The following is a 16,171-nucleotide window of genomic DNA, read 5'->3' as shown; positions in this document are numbered from 1 at the left end:
GCGCCGAGGGGCGGACCCAGCTCTGCCGTTCACCCACGCGACGGGAGAAGGCGGGGGGTGGGCGGAGCGAAGCCGAGCCGCCTCCTGGTAGAAGCGGTGGGACGACCCTTTCCCCTCTGCCGCCCCTCTCCCCGCTCCCGAATGGTCTCGCCCGAGCGCCAGTTCTCCTCCTTCCCCCCGCCCCGCGCAGGGGTTGCTGGGCTGGGAGGCCGATGGGGGTTGAGAATGGGGCTGTGATGCTGCCCTGTGGGTGAGGTGAGCGTGCTTCGCTCCCTCCCTCCGCCTCTTGTGCACTGCGGAGCACCGCGTGGAGGCGGTGGATGGCCGTGTGGGCTCGGCTCGCCGCCCGCTGCGGCTGGCTGAGGGCCGCCGGCTTGCTGGGCCAGAGGAGCCGCGGCGGCGCCGCGCGGGCGTGCTGTGGGGCGGCCCCGCTGCCTGCGCTGCTCTCTGGGCGCAGGCTTCCTCCGTGGAGGCTGCATGTATCTGTAGGAGACTATGCCCGGCCCTCCCGTGCCAAGGGCGAGGCCTGTGCTCCCAGAAGCAGCCTGCCTGTAGCAGTAAAGCAGGAGCAGGCGGCACCAGAGACGGTCTCTGACCTGAGCGCAGCCAAACTGTATGAAGGTAAGAGACCTCAGAGAGTCCTGCGTTCAGTATTGCTGTTGGCGCTCTTTTTTATTCTGTTCTTTCTTTTCTGACCTGTTTAACTGAAGTACACAAGTTGTTTTGAAAGTAACGCCTCCTGTTTATTTCCATGCAAACTACAATAGGTGCGAAGAGCACAATAGCTATTTGATAGGGCAAATTCTCAGCTACAAAACAGTTTTCCAACATAGTCACCACTGTTAGCTATTCATTTTTGGCAGTGATGAAGAAGAGCCTACATGTAGATGTAAACATCTACACCAGTGGAGTTGATCTGCTCTTGCCACCACTGAAATGCAGCACCCACTGCCTCACTGTGCTCACGTCCACTATCTGTTCTCCATCAGCATTCAGTAAGCATCAATGAATGTCAATGGATGCCATTTCTTCCTCACGTGGAGGAATTCAATGACGGGCCTTTGCTTCCTCACTTCTGCTGATGCTATTCTATCAGACTGCCTCTCTGCTGCCATCTGTCACACAGCAACAAAATGTACCAAAATATCGGTGGGAAGGTGCAACATCTCCTGACATATCACCAATATCCACCTCTGACACTGCAAGCCAACAAAATAAGATAGGAGGCATTACTTTCAGAGCAGCTCTTACATTTATCTGGCTTTCCTTTCATTTGGTTTTACTCCCATAGTTAACGTAGAATTCCTGCTGCAGCTCCATAGCATATAAATCCAAAATCCAAAAATTGAGCTAATCCAAAATAAAGTTGTAATGTGGTGGGTTGGAGCAGATCCTTGAAGGCATTTTGTTTTTATAACTATCTGCAGCAGCTGAGCAGGGGTGGGGGAAAGCAGTGCAAAGCAATTCACGCAACACTGAGAGTTGGTCCAGAGTAGGCAACAGGAGGCAACAAAGTGTGAAGCACTGCCGTAATGAGAAGTGCTTGTCAAATTGTCTCCTGAGGGAGATAGATCTTGGAGTTGTCTGCCTCACTTTTCTCTACTAAATATTTTCAGAGTGGCCTTTTTTTTATATTCATGTCTGAGAGAGGATGTAAAAATAAAAAATACTGTTATCTGGAAATAATGTCAGTATGCTGAGGAAACATGATCTGGAGTAATAAAGCAGTCTTACATATTCAGATTCAGCTTTGAGCCCAGACAGCTTGGATCTTACAGAGCTTATTTTTGGGGTGGCTCAGAGCTGCATCTGAGACCTGTGTATTTGTGCAGCTGGTTCTGGAAACAGTGCAGCACCAGATCTAACAGGTCAGCCAGCTTATATGTCTCTGCACCTGCAGCACAGTTTGTTTACGTGCCAGATTTGATCTGCAGGCACATTTACTGTTGTGCAAGTATGTGGAGCAGTTTGCCCAGTTGGCAGTATGTAATAGGAGAGACATAGCTTATATTTTTTTTTAATTATGATTTATTAATTTGAGATCTATTTTATCATAGGAAGTTTAAAGAACTTTGAGTGGGGGGGGGGGGGGGGGGGGGAAGTGCATCTGTGATATGAGAATGAATTGTAGTCTATATTGATTTGTTCCTGAATGGAAGTGCATCATATCCATATAGACTCCTGGAGAGCTCTTATTACTGTTTAAGATGTAAGTGTTGCTAAAAGTGTTTTATTGGGCTTTTTTTTGCCGAGGCTTTGAAGTGGCAAGAGCTGCAACAATTGAATTAGTCTATGCAACACTTCCTAGAAAAATAGCATCTTCCTGCTTATTTTGAAACCTGTCTTTGTAGTTCAGGTTTGTGTTTTTTGCCACTTAAGAGTCTCACCCAAGTGTGTAGGAAGTCATTGTGCTAACTAAGGTACAGGACTCAAAAAATCCCCATCCAGGGGAGTTTATAATTAGTGCTGCTGATTAGTAGTCAGTTGAACAATTGAGGTGAACGCTGATGGACAGCCTTCAAAATAACAATTCTGATTTGCCAACTGCAAGTTCCTGTCACTTGAGAAATAGATGAGTTGAGAGGAAATATTTTCAAAAAAGAGAGCAAATTCTGTAACTGAACAGGTGAGTGGGAGCAAACACAATGGTGCTTATTTGGGAATGTTAATAAGTAGGAATGGAGCTCAAATTTTTTAGCTGTCAGAGGTGGTGGCAGTCAGCAGTTATTCTCTAATGGTTGAGATATGATAGCTGAATTGAAGGTGTCTGTGAAATACCTTGACAGTTAAAAACAACTGCAGTTCAAGCACTGTATTTAAAAGAGGTGCAAGACAGTGGACCTACCAGGTAATTAAAAATAATTTTTCCAGTAGCTTTTGGTCTGGATTTGATCAGGCAAAAATGTATTTGGGAAGACAGGAAAGAAGTATTTTTCAATAAAGTGATGTGTTCTGTTGTCTGCAGTGATGAAGCTGGAGGCTGAAGGCAGGGTTGTTGGGCATTTGGCTCAGATTTAGCGTTTTGAGCAAGAGTTGATGTACAGTGACAAGGAAATGTCACAGAGGCAAAAACTGGGAGCAGAATCTTTTTGCATGTCCTTTCAAATAACAATAGATTTGCTGTTCACTTCTTGCAAAAAATGTTCTTGCTTTTTGAGATGGATTTGAGGAGATCTCCATAGCCTTTGAGGGGAGCAGCTTCGTCATTCACAAAATGCACCTTGATCTTCTGTATTTATTTCTTAGACTGGGATGATGTTCCACCTTCATCTGCTTTGGAGGAGATTTCCGAGGAAGAAGCTGTGAAGATCATTGCAGATCCACTTCTTCCTCCTCAGTCTTCCACACTTCGAGATTATGTTGATCACTCAGAAACCCTGACCAACCTTGTCCACCTAGGTGTGTGTGATTTTGTTTACGTGCTTTCTGTGTGTCTGAAGCTTTGGAAGTTCTGCAGTTTGTGTTTTGATCTTACTGGTGGTTTTGTAAACCTGAACATTTCAGGCTATGGAAACAATGACCAGTAAGAAGGGCAGCAGAATATTATGCAGGGTGAATGGAAAAAGCTGTGCATGAGTCACACAGCAAGGATACTTCACTGAAATTGTCCCCTTCCCTTATGTAATGGAGTTAGGAGTTCCTTGTACATATTTCTGTGCTACAAGACAGGTCTCTGCATGCAGTACATACTAGCATGCTCAATTTCTCACATTCGGGATTCACTGAAGATATCTCTCTTCAGCAAACAAATTTAGCAAAAGAGTCTGAAAACAGTCTGTTTGTTTTATCTGGAACATTTCCATAATATGCAATCTTCGTGTATTCAGCAAGGTATGTTAAATAAGAGGAAAATTTTATATATATATATATATATATGTGTGTGTATATATGTATGTAAAAATATATACATACATACTACTCCTTAGAAACTTCAGCATGACTTTCTGAAACATTTATAGGAAATCAGGTCTGTGTTTAATTAAAACAGTCCCTCATTTTATTTGTTTCTAGGAGTTGATTTATCTCAAGTGGAGAAACGTCAAAAGGCAGGTCAACTCTTACTGACCTTGGACTTTGAAAAAGATATAACTAAGATACTTCTGTTTCTGAAGGATGTGGGTATAGAAGACAGTCAGCTGGGACCGTTCCTAACCAAAAATCCATACATCCTTGGTGAAGATCTGGAAGCTCTAGAAACCAGGTATGCCCATAAAATATCAACGTGGTGCTAAGGCCTTAGGGTTGAAGTTTCCCAATTGGCTTAAGCTTGTCTGAATGTGTGTTGCTGCCACATATATTCAGCTCCTGGCTCCACGTTCCTTTTCCCATCAGTCAGCATTAACACATGGTGGTGGTGTCATAAGTCAAATCAGTGCTCCGATGCATTTGAAAACTGACCATCATATCAAATTTTACTGCTCCAGTTTTCACTCTGACTTAACAAGATGCAAAGCCGTACCTCCATAAAAAGATGAGACACATACTTCAGAAAGGAGAATAAACAGAAAAGAGTGTCTCTTTTAGTAGCAACTTGGAACTGACTTAACAAGGAGACTGCCCCTTGATTGCACATGCTTCAGAAGACACTTTGTTCTGAATGTAATAGCTACTTGTCTGAAAGTAAGCACTGAAGAAATAAGAAAAATGTATGTATATACACCTGTTTCTCCAGCAGCATGACTTGTAAAGTGATGGGATTTGTGTTGGAAGTTGTCAGTGTATCTACCAATTTTGTTGGTTTTAGGTTTTGAGTTGGTTAGTTGTCTGAATCAAGCTGTTTAATAGTATTACCTGTTCTCTGCCAACAGTGGAACATCTTCTTTAACAGTAATTATTTCATTAACAATTCTTTGTCTGATCATTTCTAGAGATATAATGACATAATGGTGGTAACTGTGAATATACCTTCACAGAAGTCTGTCCTGAGTATTTTTAGATTGTTAACTTTGGAGTATTATTTCTAGAACTTTAAAGATGAAATTTGTATCTGTGACAGGAAACCCTTCACTTTTAAACAAAATCCTTCCTAAAGTTAAATATCCCAAATTAAAAATACTAAAGATATTGCTATGTATTATCTTAAATATATTTCTTTCCTCAAAAAAAGAGCTTTTAGTTCTTCATTTAGCCAAAGTAATTGAATGTAGGTTTGGAGCATGTATTTCTGTGCGAATGTTCCTTGCCACAGTGCTGATGTAATGACTCTCCTTGTTGTTTTATGGATAGAAACAGTTTCTCTTTATTCTCCTGTTTTACTGCTTCCTTCCAAATGTTTACAGGTGGGACACCATTAAGTTATGAAATACTCAAGGTACCAGCACCAAGCTATACTGATTTATCTTGTAGCCATAGAGATTCTAGCTTTCTTTATTCATCTGTATTTGCCTGTTGCCTATCTTTAGTAAGGGTTAGATTCTGAAATGGAGTGATTGAATTCTTCTGATGCATACTTTCATTAGATGTGTTGATTATAGACCAGAAAAATTGCAGGAGATGGACACAATGTCAAAAGTACGTCAAGGAGGCTTGCGTTAACTGAACACTTTTCTTTTGTTTTCAGAACAACTCATGTACATACACACATGCTTTGCAAAGAACTCAAAATATCCTGCTATTTAGAAATTGGAAAAAAAACCTCTGTCTGGTTGGGTTATGTATGTAATAACTTTCCAAGACTGAGCTGTGAAAGTACATCTTTATGGAAGCAGGTATATTAGCGTACTCACGTCAAACACAGACTTGATTTTTTTTTCTCATTTTTCTTCTGCTCTTCCATCTGCTTATTCACTAAGTGGCCTTTTAGAAACGGTAGGCAAAACTAACCTAGCTGATTTTTCAGCAGTAGTGTTTGAGTTGAGATTGTCTGAGTTACTTAAGTTTTCCAGAAGAGAGTAGGTTTTGCTACAATAAGTTTTGTAACTCACCTGTGAAGTTAGATCCATCTTTCAGTGACTGTTCTGTGGCAGTCTGTGAGACTGGGGCTGAAGGAGGCAATCCAGTTTCTTATTTGTATTCCACAGCCCGATTTTTTTTTTTTTTCAGTAAGTTTATCCCAGATTGGCATTGATGAATGCCTTTCCACTAACTTTAAGGTAAGCGTTCCACAGAGGCTGAACATGTCTCAAATAGCTGTCTTTTGAAAGCTGAGTATCACCTTTATATAAACACTCCATCACAGATGGACGTGGTATCGGTTACATCACGCTGGAATGTTTTATTGCTATGGATTCCACATTGCCAGGAAACAAAACACAAATTTTCATAGATTTGGCATTTGACTTTGGATAAACACTGTAAAAGTCAAAACATTCCATAATTCATAATAATTTGACAGTTGCAAATCAGTGTCTGTACTGCAGCTGCACCAGATGCTTTGTTTTTACAGAATTATTAATGATGACTTAAAACTCTTAACGTGCTACATAGAACTGCTGACCCCTGCAGTAAGAATGAGAGCTAACCTTAGTGCCAATACTCACAAAGTTATCTCTAGCCTTGGTCAGATTGAATGACTGTTCTCTAATGTACTATCTTCTAGATTCAGCTGATTATAATCTTGCTATCCCCCTTTTAAAAGCCTTTCCAGATTGCCCAGAAGTGCTTCAAGTGTGAATCTCAATGACTTGTTAACAGAAAACAAAAGGAAAAGAGTCAAAACAAATGAAAGTTGTTTTTGTTTTTGTTTTTTTTTGACTGCTCATTTAGCTGTGTTTTTAAGATGCTTGACAGGTAAAGCCTTGAAAAACAGAAGAAATACAGCACAGCCAACCTGCAGCATTCAAAAAAATGAGATAAACTATGAAGGAATAATTATTTTTGAGTCCTGTATTTCTCTTCCTTGTCATCTCTCAGTCTCTGAAGCTACTGTAGCCAGTGTTAGTATTGCCTGGAGACTAGGCTGCTACTCTTTGAGTTGAGATGCCTTCTTAGTTAAGAATTGGTCCTCTGGAGCTTATTCTTGAGTTTGTTCTGTAGTTTTTTGGCACATGGTGATCTAATTTCTGAGACTTTGTAGAAAAGGATATAGTAATTGGAAGGTATTTTTACTTCTTCACTCAAAAAGGTATAATTTAATACAGCCTCTTTTTTTCCTACTCTAGGAGTAAGCATCATTTGCAGAATATCTGCTTCTGCAGAACATTCTGCAGTCTAGACGGTATCTCAGTTGCTGTCAAATCAGTTCTTATATGACCAATTTTCATCTAACAACAATTGCTTATGTTTCTGAATGTCTGTATTCAAAGCAAACCTTTTCAAATGGTAGGACAGTTCTTAGTAAATGGTGATGTAAGGACAGGCAATAGCAGATATAGCTGCTTTAAACCGGTTTTGTATCACCCAAGAAAGGTCACAGTCTAGTAATAAAGAAGAAATCTTTTATCACTCTCAAAGGACTAGGGCTCACACAACACTCCAAAGGTGACAGTCTCCATGCAGTTGCCAGCCCTTAAATGTTATTATGGAGGGATAGGCCCAGGGTCCCCCCTTCTGGGCAAACAGGTGAATTGCTTCCACCTGTGCTCCTAGGGCTGGCTATGTCCCTTCACCAGGTGCTCAATCACTGGTTCAGGCTGTAACCTAACATTTCCCATACAGGTGGCACATAGGTTAATCATGTCTCTTTTGTACCCTGTATTTTCCCATCTCAGCATTTTTTTAACACCTTCAGGGATGGTGACTCCACCATCTCCCTGGGCATCGCAATCCAGTGTCTGACTGTTGTTTCAGAGAAGGAATTTTTCCTAACATCCAACTTAAATCTCCTCTGGCATAACTTGAGGCCGTGCCCTCTAGTTTTATTGCTAGTTATGCAGGAGAGGAGGTTGACCCCCACCTCACCATAACCTCCTTTCAGGCAGTTGTAGAGAGAAATAAGGTCTCCCCTGAGCCTTCTTTTCTCTAGAATGAACAATCCCAGTTTCTTCAGCTGCTCTTCATAAAACTTTTGCTCTAGGCCCCTCAGTAATATTGCAGTAGTGCTTGAAACAGGATTTCATTTTCACTGAATTCACAGGATCACAGAATTTCAGGGGTTGGGAGGGATCTTTAAAGATCATTGAGTTTAACCCCCCCTGCTAAAGCAGGTGCCTTATAATAGGTTACACAATTGGTCTTGAATATCTCTGTAGAAGAAGACTCCACACCCTCTCTGGGCAATGTGTTCCAGTACTCTGTCACCCTTACCATAAAGTTCTTCCACATGTTTTTATGGAAATTCTGTTTTCAAGTTTTAGACCATTACTCCTTGTCCTATTGCTACACACCTCCAAGAAGAGCCTGGCCTCATCTGTTTGCCTCCCCACCCTCTTTTAGATATTTATAAACATTAATCAGATCCCTTCTCAGTCTTCTTTTCCCTAGACAGAACAAACCCAGGTTACTCAACCTTTCTTCTTACAGGAGATGCTCCGGGCCCTTTATCATCTTTGTGTCCCTCTGCTGAACTCCTAGGAGATCCCTGTATTCTTTTTAATTTTTAACTGAGGAGCCAGGAATTGGTCACAGTATTCTAAATGTGACCTCATCAGGGCAGAAGAGGGAGAGGATCACCTCCCTTGATCTCTGGCCACGCTCTCTTTAATGCATCCCAGGATACCATTGGGCTTGGGCACAGGGGCGCAGTGCTGCCTCCTGGCCAACCTGTTGTTCACCAGAACATCCAGGTCATTCTCCGCAGAGCTCCTCTCCAGCAGGTCAGCCCATTAGCTGTACTGGTGCATGCGGTTATTCTTCCCCAGGAAGAATACTCTGTACTTGCTCTTCTTAAGCCTCATTGTATTCCTCCCTGCACAGCTTACTAGTTTGTCCAGATCTTGTTGAATGGCAGCACAGCCATCTGGTGTGTCAGCCACTCCTCCCAGATTTGTATCATCAGCAAACTTGCTGTGGATGGACTCTATCCCTTCGTCCACGTCATTGATGAAGATGTTGAACAAGACCGGACCCAGTACTGACCCCTGGGGATCATGGCTAGTTACAGGCCTCCAAGCATACTCTGCACATCAAACTCAATGAAGTTAGGGGGAAAAAAAAAAATCTGAGCTGGAAAGAAAGATAGTTTTATTAGATATAAAAACATCAGTCAGCCCCTTTACTTTCTGACAAGCAGATGTTTTGTAACTAAAATCCTTGGACTAGTGACTGAAAGTAGAGACCTCTTGTAACAGAACAGCTGATTTAGGAATGTCTTTGGACAATGTCTTTACAGGTGGCATTGTTGTGTGATATTTCTTCTCCAGTGTTATTGGCAAAACGGAGATGTATGAGGTATATTACTTTGTTCTTTCAGCAGTAGAAATGGAATTCATTAAAATAGCAACAGGCTGTGTATATCTTCTTGTCCGTATCCTATGATGATCTATTAATGTGTTTGTAATCTAGAAGACAGGCTGGTAGTTAAATGTAGGTTAACATAGTTATCTGCTAAAGTACAGCTGGAAGGAATTAAAATCTGTCTTCAGTATTGACATTCTGCTCTAAGGTTTATTTAACTTCTAATTAATTGGGAGGGATGGTATTTTGCTTTTATGATAACTGCAGATTTCCTTCTAATTATTTTTGGCAGAGTTGCATGTTAATGATAGAACATCTGTCCATTTATAAGATATCACTGAGGAATTTAAACAAGTACTGAATAAATGAAGGCAGTAAAATTTTCATCACTGGATTTTATTTTGTTTTTGTTCTGTTTCTAGAGTGGCTTACCTAAAATCAAAAAAATTCAGTAATGCAGAAATTACTCAGATGGTCTCAAGAGCTCCATATTTGCTGTTGTTTTCAGTGGAAAGATTGGATAACAGACTGGGTTTCTTAAAAAATGAACTTGGCCTCAGCGTAAAAAAGGTAAAAACTGTACTTTAAGTCTTTAAGTACCTTGTCAGCAACATCTCCTTAGAATATGAATACTTATGTTTGTCATCCAAACCTTAGTGACACTGCCCATGTAATGTGGAGAATTACAGGACTATTAACATGATTTTAACCTTCTAAAAATGTAATAGGGTGTCTAATATTCCAAAAATCCTGAGGGCTCGAATCATACAGTGCTTGAAGATGATCTGCTGTAGGATACTGTCAAACAAGCACGTGTGTACCCAGTTTTATTACTCCTGGTGACTCGCATTCATTCATGGGACTGAATGTGTTGCTGAGAACTGCATGCATCTTTTTAACTTTGAGCAGATTCTCTGTTTTTGTTTCTTCAAGATACTGTAACTTAACTTACTGTATCTTAATTCATCAGCGAAAAATAGTCTATTCTCCAAATGCAAATCAAACTAAACACTGTCATGTGCTCAGTTCACTGAGAGTAATCTTTGAGACCGCTTCTCAGAGCGCTACCATGTTAGGTGCTTAGAAGGTTTAGCACCATGCTTTGAGATTTTGACAAGAATTAGTATTTTAAGCTTCCTAGAATGAGTGGGCAGCATTAGTTGTTTCCTGCAATGGCAGGTAATTGCAATAAATGTCAGCTTTCAAGCAGAATCTTGTGTTTTTCTGTTGGCTTCTTTAGCTAAACAGTCATAGCTGACACAGTGCCTGTTCTCGGTCTTTCCAGGCTTCAGGTATGAGGTCCCTGCCTTGTACCTGGGGGGGATTCCAAGTGATCCCATGAGTCAGGAGACATGGAGTAATTTCTTTTATTTCCATAGTACTATGGTGTTAGTAGGTCCTGAAGGGGACAGATAAAGTACTGCAATTGAAAAATTCTTTTATAGCCTCTATCAGGTAGTTTCGTTTTGCTTATTTCTTTTTAAAAAGATGAAGAGAAACAACTCAAGCACTGAGAACGAGAAAGGGCTCTTCAGTATGCTTTCTTCTTCTGGGGAATGCTTTTACTCTTGTCTTCCAATCTGTTTTGTAGTGGCTACAGTCATGTTCATTTGGATAACAAAAAAATACATTTGATTTTGCATGAAGATTTAATTTATCAAGATGCAAAGAATTTACTCATTTTTGTATTAGAGTTCTAATGAAATGCAAGTGAAAGTTCGTTCCTTTTCTAATTGCAAAATAAAGTTTTTCCCCTCATGGATAAGTTTGTAGGCATGCTGTCAATAATAATCTTTCTTCTGTCTGTGGGTTCTCCCTAATTGCAGACAAAGGATCTGGTAATTCGTTTTCCTAGGCTGCTGACTGGCAAATTAGAGCCCGTAAAAGAGAATCTTCAGGTAAGCTTATTAGTAGATGTTGAAAGTATATTCCCTATCCGCATAGTTTAAGAGTTGACTGAAAATAAAATTCCCTAGAGGAGAATCCTGTAAAAAAAAAAAAAAAAAAAAAAAGTCAGGAAATAATTTTGGGGAAGACAGATGGGGAGCACAGAAAATAATTGAGCATTCTGTCAAACAGCTTCTTTTCCTCTATGGTTTGCAAGCATACAGCATACTTGGAACAATGACTTGTTCTGTCTTCTGTTCTGATGTAGGTTAGAATCTTCATCTGACTCCCTTCCTGCCAAAAGTTGCTATCCGATGACACAAATTGTAACCCGTTCCTTTACAATGAGTGAAAAATGGAGCTTGTTCCTTGGGCTCTTTTGGTCTTCGGTTGTGGGGGTTTTTTTTGTTTTTTTTTTTTTTCTTCTTAATTACTATGGGGTTTTGCTAACTTAGTTTGTTTATGAAGATTTAGGAGCAAGAAATGTGGTTTTGATTATTTTCCTCTTGGCAGGTAGCTAGTGTGCCAAAATGTCCATTTGACACCTATTGTCTGATAGCAGATGGTCATTATTAACAACTGTTGGGTAAATAACTTCAAACCCACAGGGACTCCTTTCCCCTTTGAAAATGTCACTGTGTATTGGTTTAATTATTGTGCTGTAAAGCTGCTAGGCCAAACAGCATGATGTAGTCTAACAATTTGAGAAATCCCATTATCCTATAATGCATAACTATGAATTAAAATATGTAATTTTTCAGACGGACTCACCACTCTGAAGCCATTAAGCACTGGGAGTCTTGCAATCTGAAATGTGTGTGTGGTAAGGGAGGAGACTGGAAAGTAGCAGACTGTTCCAATTAATAGTGCTTTCTTTTTAATGAACATTGTTTCCACAGGCTAGGGAGTCAGTATATTACAATGAATGCACTTTCTGAGACTTTCAGTTCTTGGTGACTATCTTTTGTCTACCTACAAGGAAGTGTAAAGTATTGTTGTTATTGTAGCATTCCTACTTTTAACACATAGAGAGAAGAGGAGGAATTCTAGGTCCTTGATGTTGGAATCTACTGATACTTAGAAGCGCCATCTTTTCAGGAGGTTGAATGAATCCAACTCAGAATCTGATTTCTGACCTGTGTATCCTTACCTCGGGTGGGCAAGCAGCATTCACAAAGTGTAACCATTTAACAGCATTTGCAAGTGATCCGGTGCTATCCCTCACTGCAGCTTAGAAACAAGTGCTACAATCAACACTGGTTGTCAGGACATGCTAACATGGATTAAGCAATCTCAGGGGTAGATTATTCAATCCTCTGAAGTTCTCATCAAGCACAATTTGAGATTCATTGAGAGAATAAAACAGGAAAGTTTGCATTACCAGGATGTGTTGGGGGAATCACATAGAGTGTGTTGGTAAGAGCTAGGACTTGCACAGTCAGGAAATTAACATGTGGCGTAGAGAATTACTGACTATTAAGTGTATTAACTGAACACTTAAAGCAATTTACAATTGAGCTCCCTATTTATGTCCAGAAAACTGTTGCTCAGTTTCATAGCGCAGAAAAGACGAGGTGGAGAGACTTGCCAGAACTAACTCTGCAGTAGAGCCAGCCGTATATCTCCACTGATTTAAGACCAGGCCGTACTTTCAGTTGTAATTCTTAATGCAATAAGCTACCCCTGCCAACTCAGATCTGTGGAAAGCACCTCTGTAGTGCAAACACATACCTTCATACGTGACTGCTGTCTTGGTTAGTATTTCCATGATAAGGAAATATTTATAAAGCAGATAAAAAAGAATCAGGAGTTGGCAGACCTGATTACAGTCATCTTTGGAAGCAATTGCCAAAGGTATCTTAAAAGGTGTATTCAAAACCCAGATTCCAGACCCTTTGCTTTGCATTTGCCAGGAAATCCTGGAAAGGAGCTTTGGTGTTGTCACATCAAATTGGACAAACAAAAAGCATCATCCTTTTTGCCAGCTGTGAAGAAGTACCTGAGTTGGATTTCAAAGTCTGCTTTATGTTGACTGGCAAGCATACCCACTACATGATTGAAAGCAAGTTCCTTGTAAATGTCACATTCGGATAGAAGAAAGGGCTGAATTATGAGATGCTCTTGGATGCTAAATTCCTTGATCAACAACTCTGAACTGCTTGCTGCCTGCACACTGGGAGGAGTTCTCATGATTTTATTGAAAAAATGTGTTTTATTTTCCTTTTGAGGAATATAATTAAAGTCAAGGCAGGCTTTGAAAAAGACATCTTACTTTAGATGTGAACCAACTGTAAAATGAACTGAAGAGCTGTTTTGCACAGCTCTTTCAGTAGAGTTCAGGATTGAAATTATAGTCCCTAGTATAGAAAATATGACTTGAATACATTAGCAAAAGAAATAACACATAAACAAAAGTAGTCACTTTGATTACTGTGTTTTACTGGGTTCAACAGCTCCACAACTAAAATGTCAGTCTCTTTTGGAAGTCTGGTATTGGAAGTGATGAAAAGCTCTTGGGGGAGAATTTTTATGCTTGTAACTGCCATGCATACCAAGATACAGGAGTTTTTTTGGTTCATATCTCAGACAAACTGTAAAATAGGTAGCATTCACACAAGTAATTTAAATTTCAAGAATGTTCTATAAACAAATTATACTTCAATCCAGGGGTGATGAACAGTTCATGCTCCCTGACTTCAAAGGATTAGATTATTACGGATTGCATTCATATTACTGTGTAATAAAAGAGTAATTTTACATTAGCTTATTTCACTGGCATGTTAAAACAAGCTAACTTTGTTGTATCTGACTTTTGAATATTGTTCTCTTTTTCAGGTTTGTCAAGTTGAATTTGGTTTTCAACGTAACGAAGTTCAGCAGATTGCGTTTAAAACTCCCAAGATTTTAACTGCAAGTAAAAAGAGACTCAGGCAGACATTTGACTACCTGCACAACATAATGGGCATTCCCCACAACATGCTTACTCGCTTTCCTCAGGTGAGCTGTTAATCTAAATTGGAGGTGCTGTTTGCACAATCTAATTCATTTCATCATCATTTGCACCCTTTGATAGTTTCCAATTCTTTTTGTGACAAATATCTTCAAAGGCAGATGTTGCTGTGCAAGAGAAGACAAGTAGGTTTTCTGAATTACTGGTTTGGTGAAAGTGGAGGCTCACTGTATACAGGACATACAATTCTTCTATTTTTATGTGACTTGTACTCTATTTGAGATAACTTTTTATTGGCAACTCAACAACTGTTGAGGATTGACTAAAAAGCAAAAATTGTGTGGGGGAAATATGACTTCTCTTTTGGATTTTTATTACTTACTTTGTTACGTACTACATCTACCATTACCTGACACTGATGGTTGCTATATCTCCAGTTTGTATCTCACTTCTGTTTTACTTGACCTGTAAGTGATCACAAGTCTTGTTCACTACATTCTCAGTTACGTTGTTGTGGCTTTGTCATGCTTCACCTTGTTTGTTATTTTTGTTCCTTTTGTTTGGAAGAGAAAGTGGAGAGTTTCTTCCATTCCATGTTTTTTGTGTAGCCAAAACTGCAGCCATCTCTTCTCTCCCATCCTCAAAAGTGAGGGGTTTCAGGACAGGGTTAGGGCAATTCAGTTTCTATGTATTCTGGCTTGGCCATGTCCCTTTGACTCCCACATTGTCCACACATGATACATCTGCATCCTGCCATTTTCCCCACTTTTTTTCTTTCAAATGTGTTCCTCTAATTCATTTCACCATTATTTTCACCCTCTGATAGCCTGCAGTTCTTTTTGTGACAAATATCTTCAAAGGTAGACATTGTTGTGCAAAAGAAAACAAATGGATTTTCTGAACTACTGCACTGTGCCTTTTGATTGTGTTATAAAAGAAGATGCAGCCATTCACCTCTTCTGCTGCCACTGTTCTGTGGTTGTTACCTCTTCATTTCTTCCCCATAACAATGCTAATCTAAATCTAAGCATTCCTGATAATAGAGGAAAAATGTTTTGGTAATCTTTTTCTCTGTTTCCAAATGTCTTCTTCACTCCTTTGGCTGTGATTCCATGAATTATAGCATGTAGTTATCTTACATAAATGTACTAAGTATCATGCTCAAGAGAGTTGTGTTGGTCCCTGATTTTCCTGGTGTATGCATCTCAGCATGTTATATTGAAACATTCGTCTAGAATTTAAATAATTTTATATATAAATATGAACTACTGGATGGTTGACAAAAATGAGGAGGAAAGATATAAATTATCTGTTTGTGTGCTCCAGTTTGTCTGAAGAATGTTTTATTTTAGATTCATTGGAGTCTGAAATTTAGACTACCTAAAAGATTCTCTTTTATGATTTTAGGATTCTTTCTTTCTGCTTTCTTAGGTTTTCAACTCAAAGCTATTACGAATCAAAGAGAGACATATGTTTCTTATATTCTTGGGAAGAGCCCAGTATGACCCAACTCAACCCGGCTACATCTCTCTGGACCAGCTTGCGTCCTTACCTGATGAGGTGTTTTGTACAGAGATTGCCAAAGCCTCCATGCAGGACTTTGAAAAATTCTTAAAAACAATTTAATTATTAACACATGTAGAAAGGAATAAAGCTATGAAATAAACATTTTTAAAAACTGCTTCTTTCAAGGTCTCAACTTCCTTATTGTTTAAGAATTAATTACGTCCTACAAGTGTTTCATAAGTAAAGGCTTACAGCAATGTTTACGGTGACTTAGAAGTATATTTAAAAAGAGTTAGGTGAGTATATGTTGACTGATACTGATGTAATCCTTGAAATTAATTGCTATCTTTTAATTCAGCATGAATGATGGAGCACACTAACAGAAAAGTAAATTGAAGTGGATTTTTTTGTTTTGTTTTACTTTCAGTAATTTGGAGTTTGGGGAGATGGAAAGACTGGTTAGTGATTTCTTCCCAGTCTCTCCTCCTGTCTTCTCCCTCACCTTTCTAAGAAAATAGCAAGTTAATGTAGTTAGCAAGCTAATGTAGTAGCAGA

The 16,171-nt window shown here is 39.6% G+C and overlaps 1 protein-coding gene across 1 annotated transcript; it reads left to right on the top strand.

The window, feature by feature from the left end:
- Positions 1 to 123: 123 nt before the first annotated feature.
- Positions 124 to 15,791, top strand: MTERF3 (mitochondrial transcription termination factor 3). The gene is made up of 7 exons (XM_052703300.1): positions 124 to 621; positions 3,247 to 3,399; positions 4,012 to 4,201; positions 9,696 to 9,843; positions 11,100 to 11,171; positions 13,996 to 14,157; positions 15,542 to 15,791. Exons 1-7 carry the CDS (start codon positions 321 to 323, stop codon positions 15,734 to 15,736), a joined length of 1,221 nt encoding a protein of 406 aa, XP_052559260.1. The 5' UTR covers positions 124 to 320; the 3' UTR covers positions 15,737 to 15,791.
- Positions 15,792 to 16,171: the final 380 nt, after the last annotated feature.

Source organism: Tympanuchus pallidicinctus, unplaced genomic scaffold (genome assembly GCF_026119805.1).
Source record: "Tympanuchus pallidicinctus isolate F22 unplaced genomic scaffold, pur_lepc_1.0 scaffold5, whole genome shotgun sequence".
NCBI lineage: Eukaryota > Metazoa > Chordata > Aves > Galliformes > Phasianidae > Tympanuchus > Tympanuchus pallidicinctus.
This window is presented reverse-complemented; position numbering and strand designations above follow the sequence as displayed.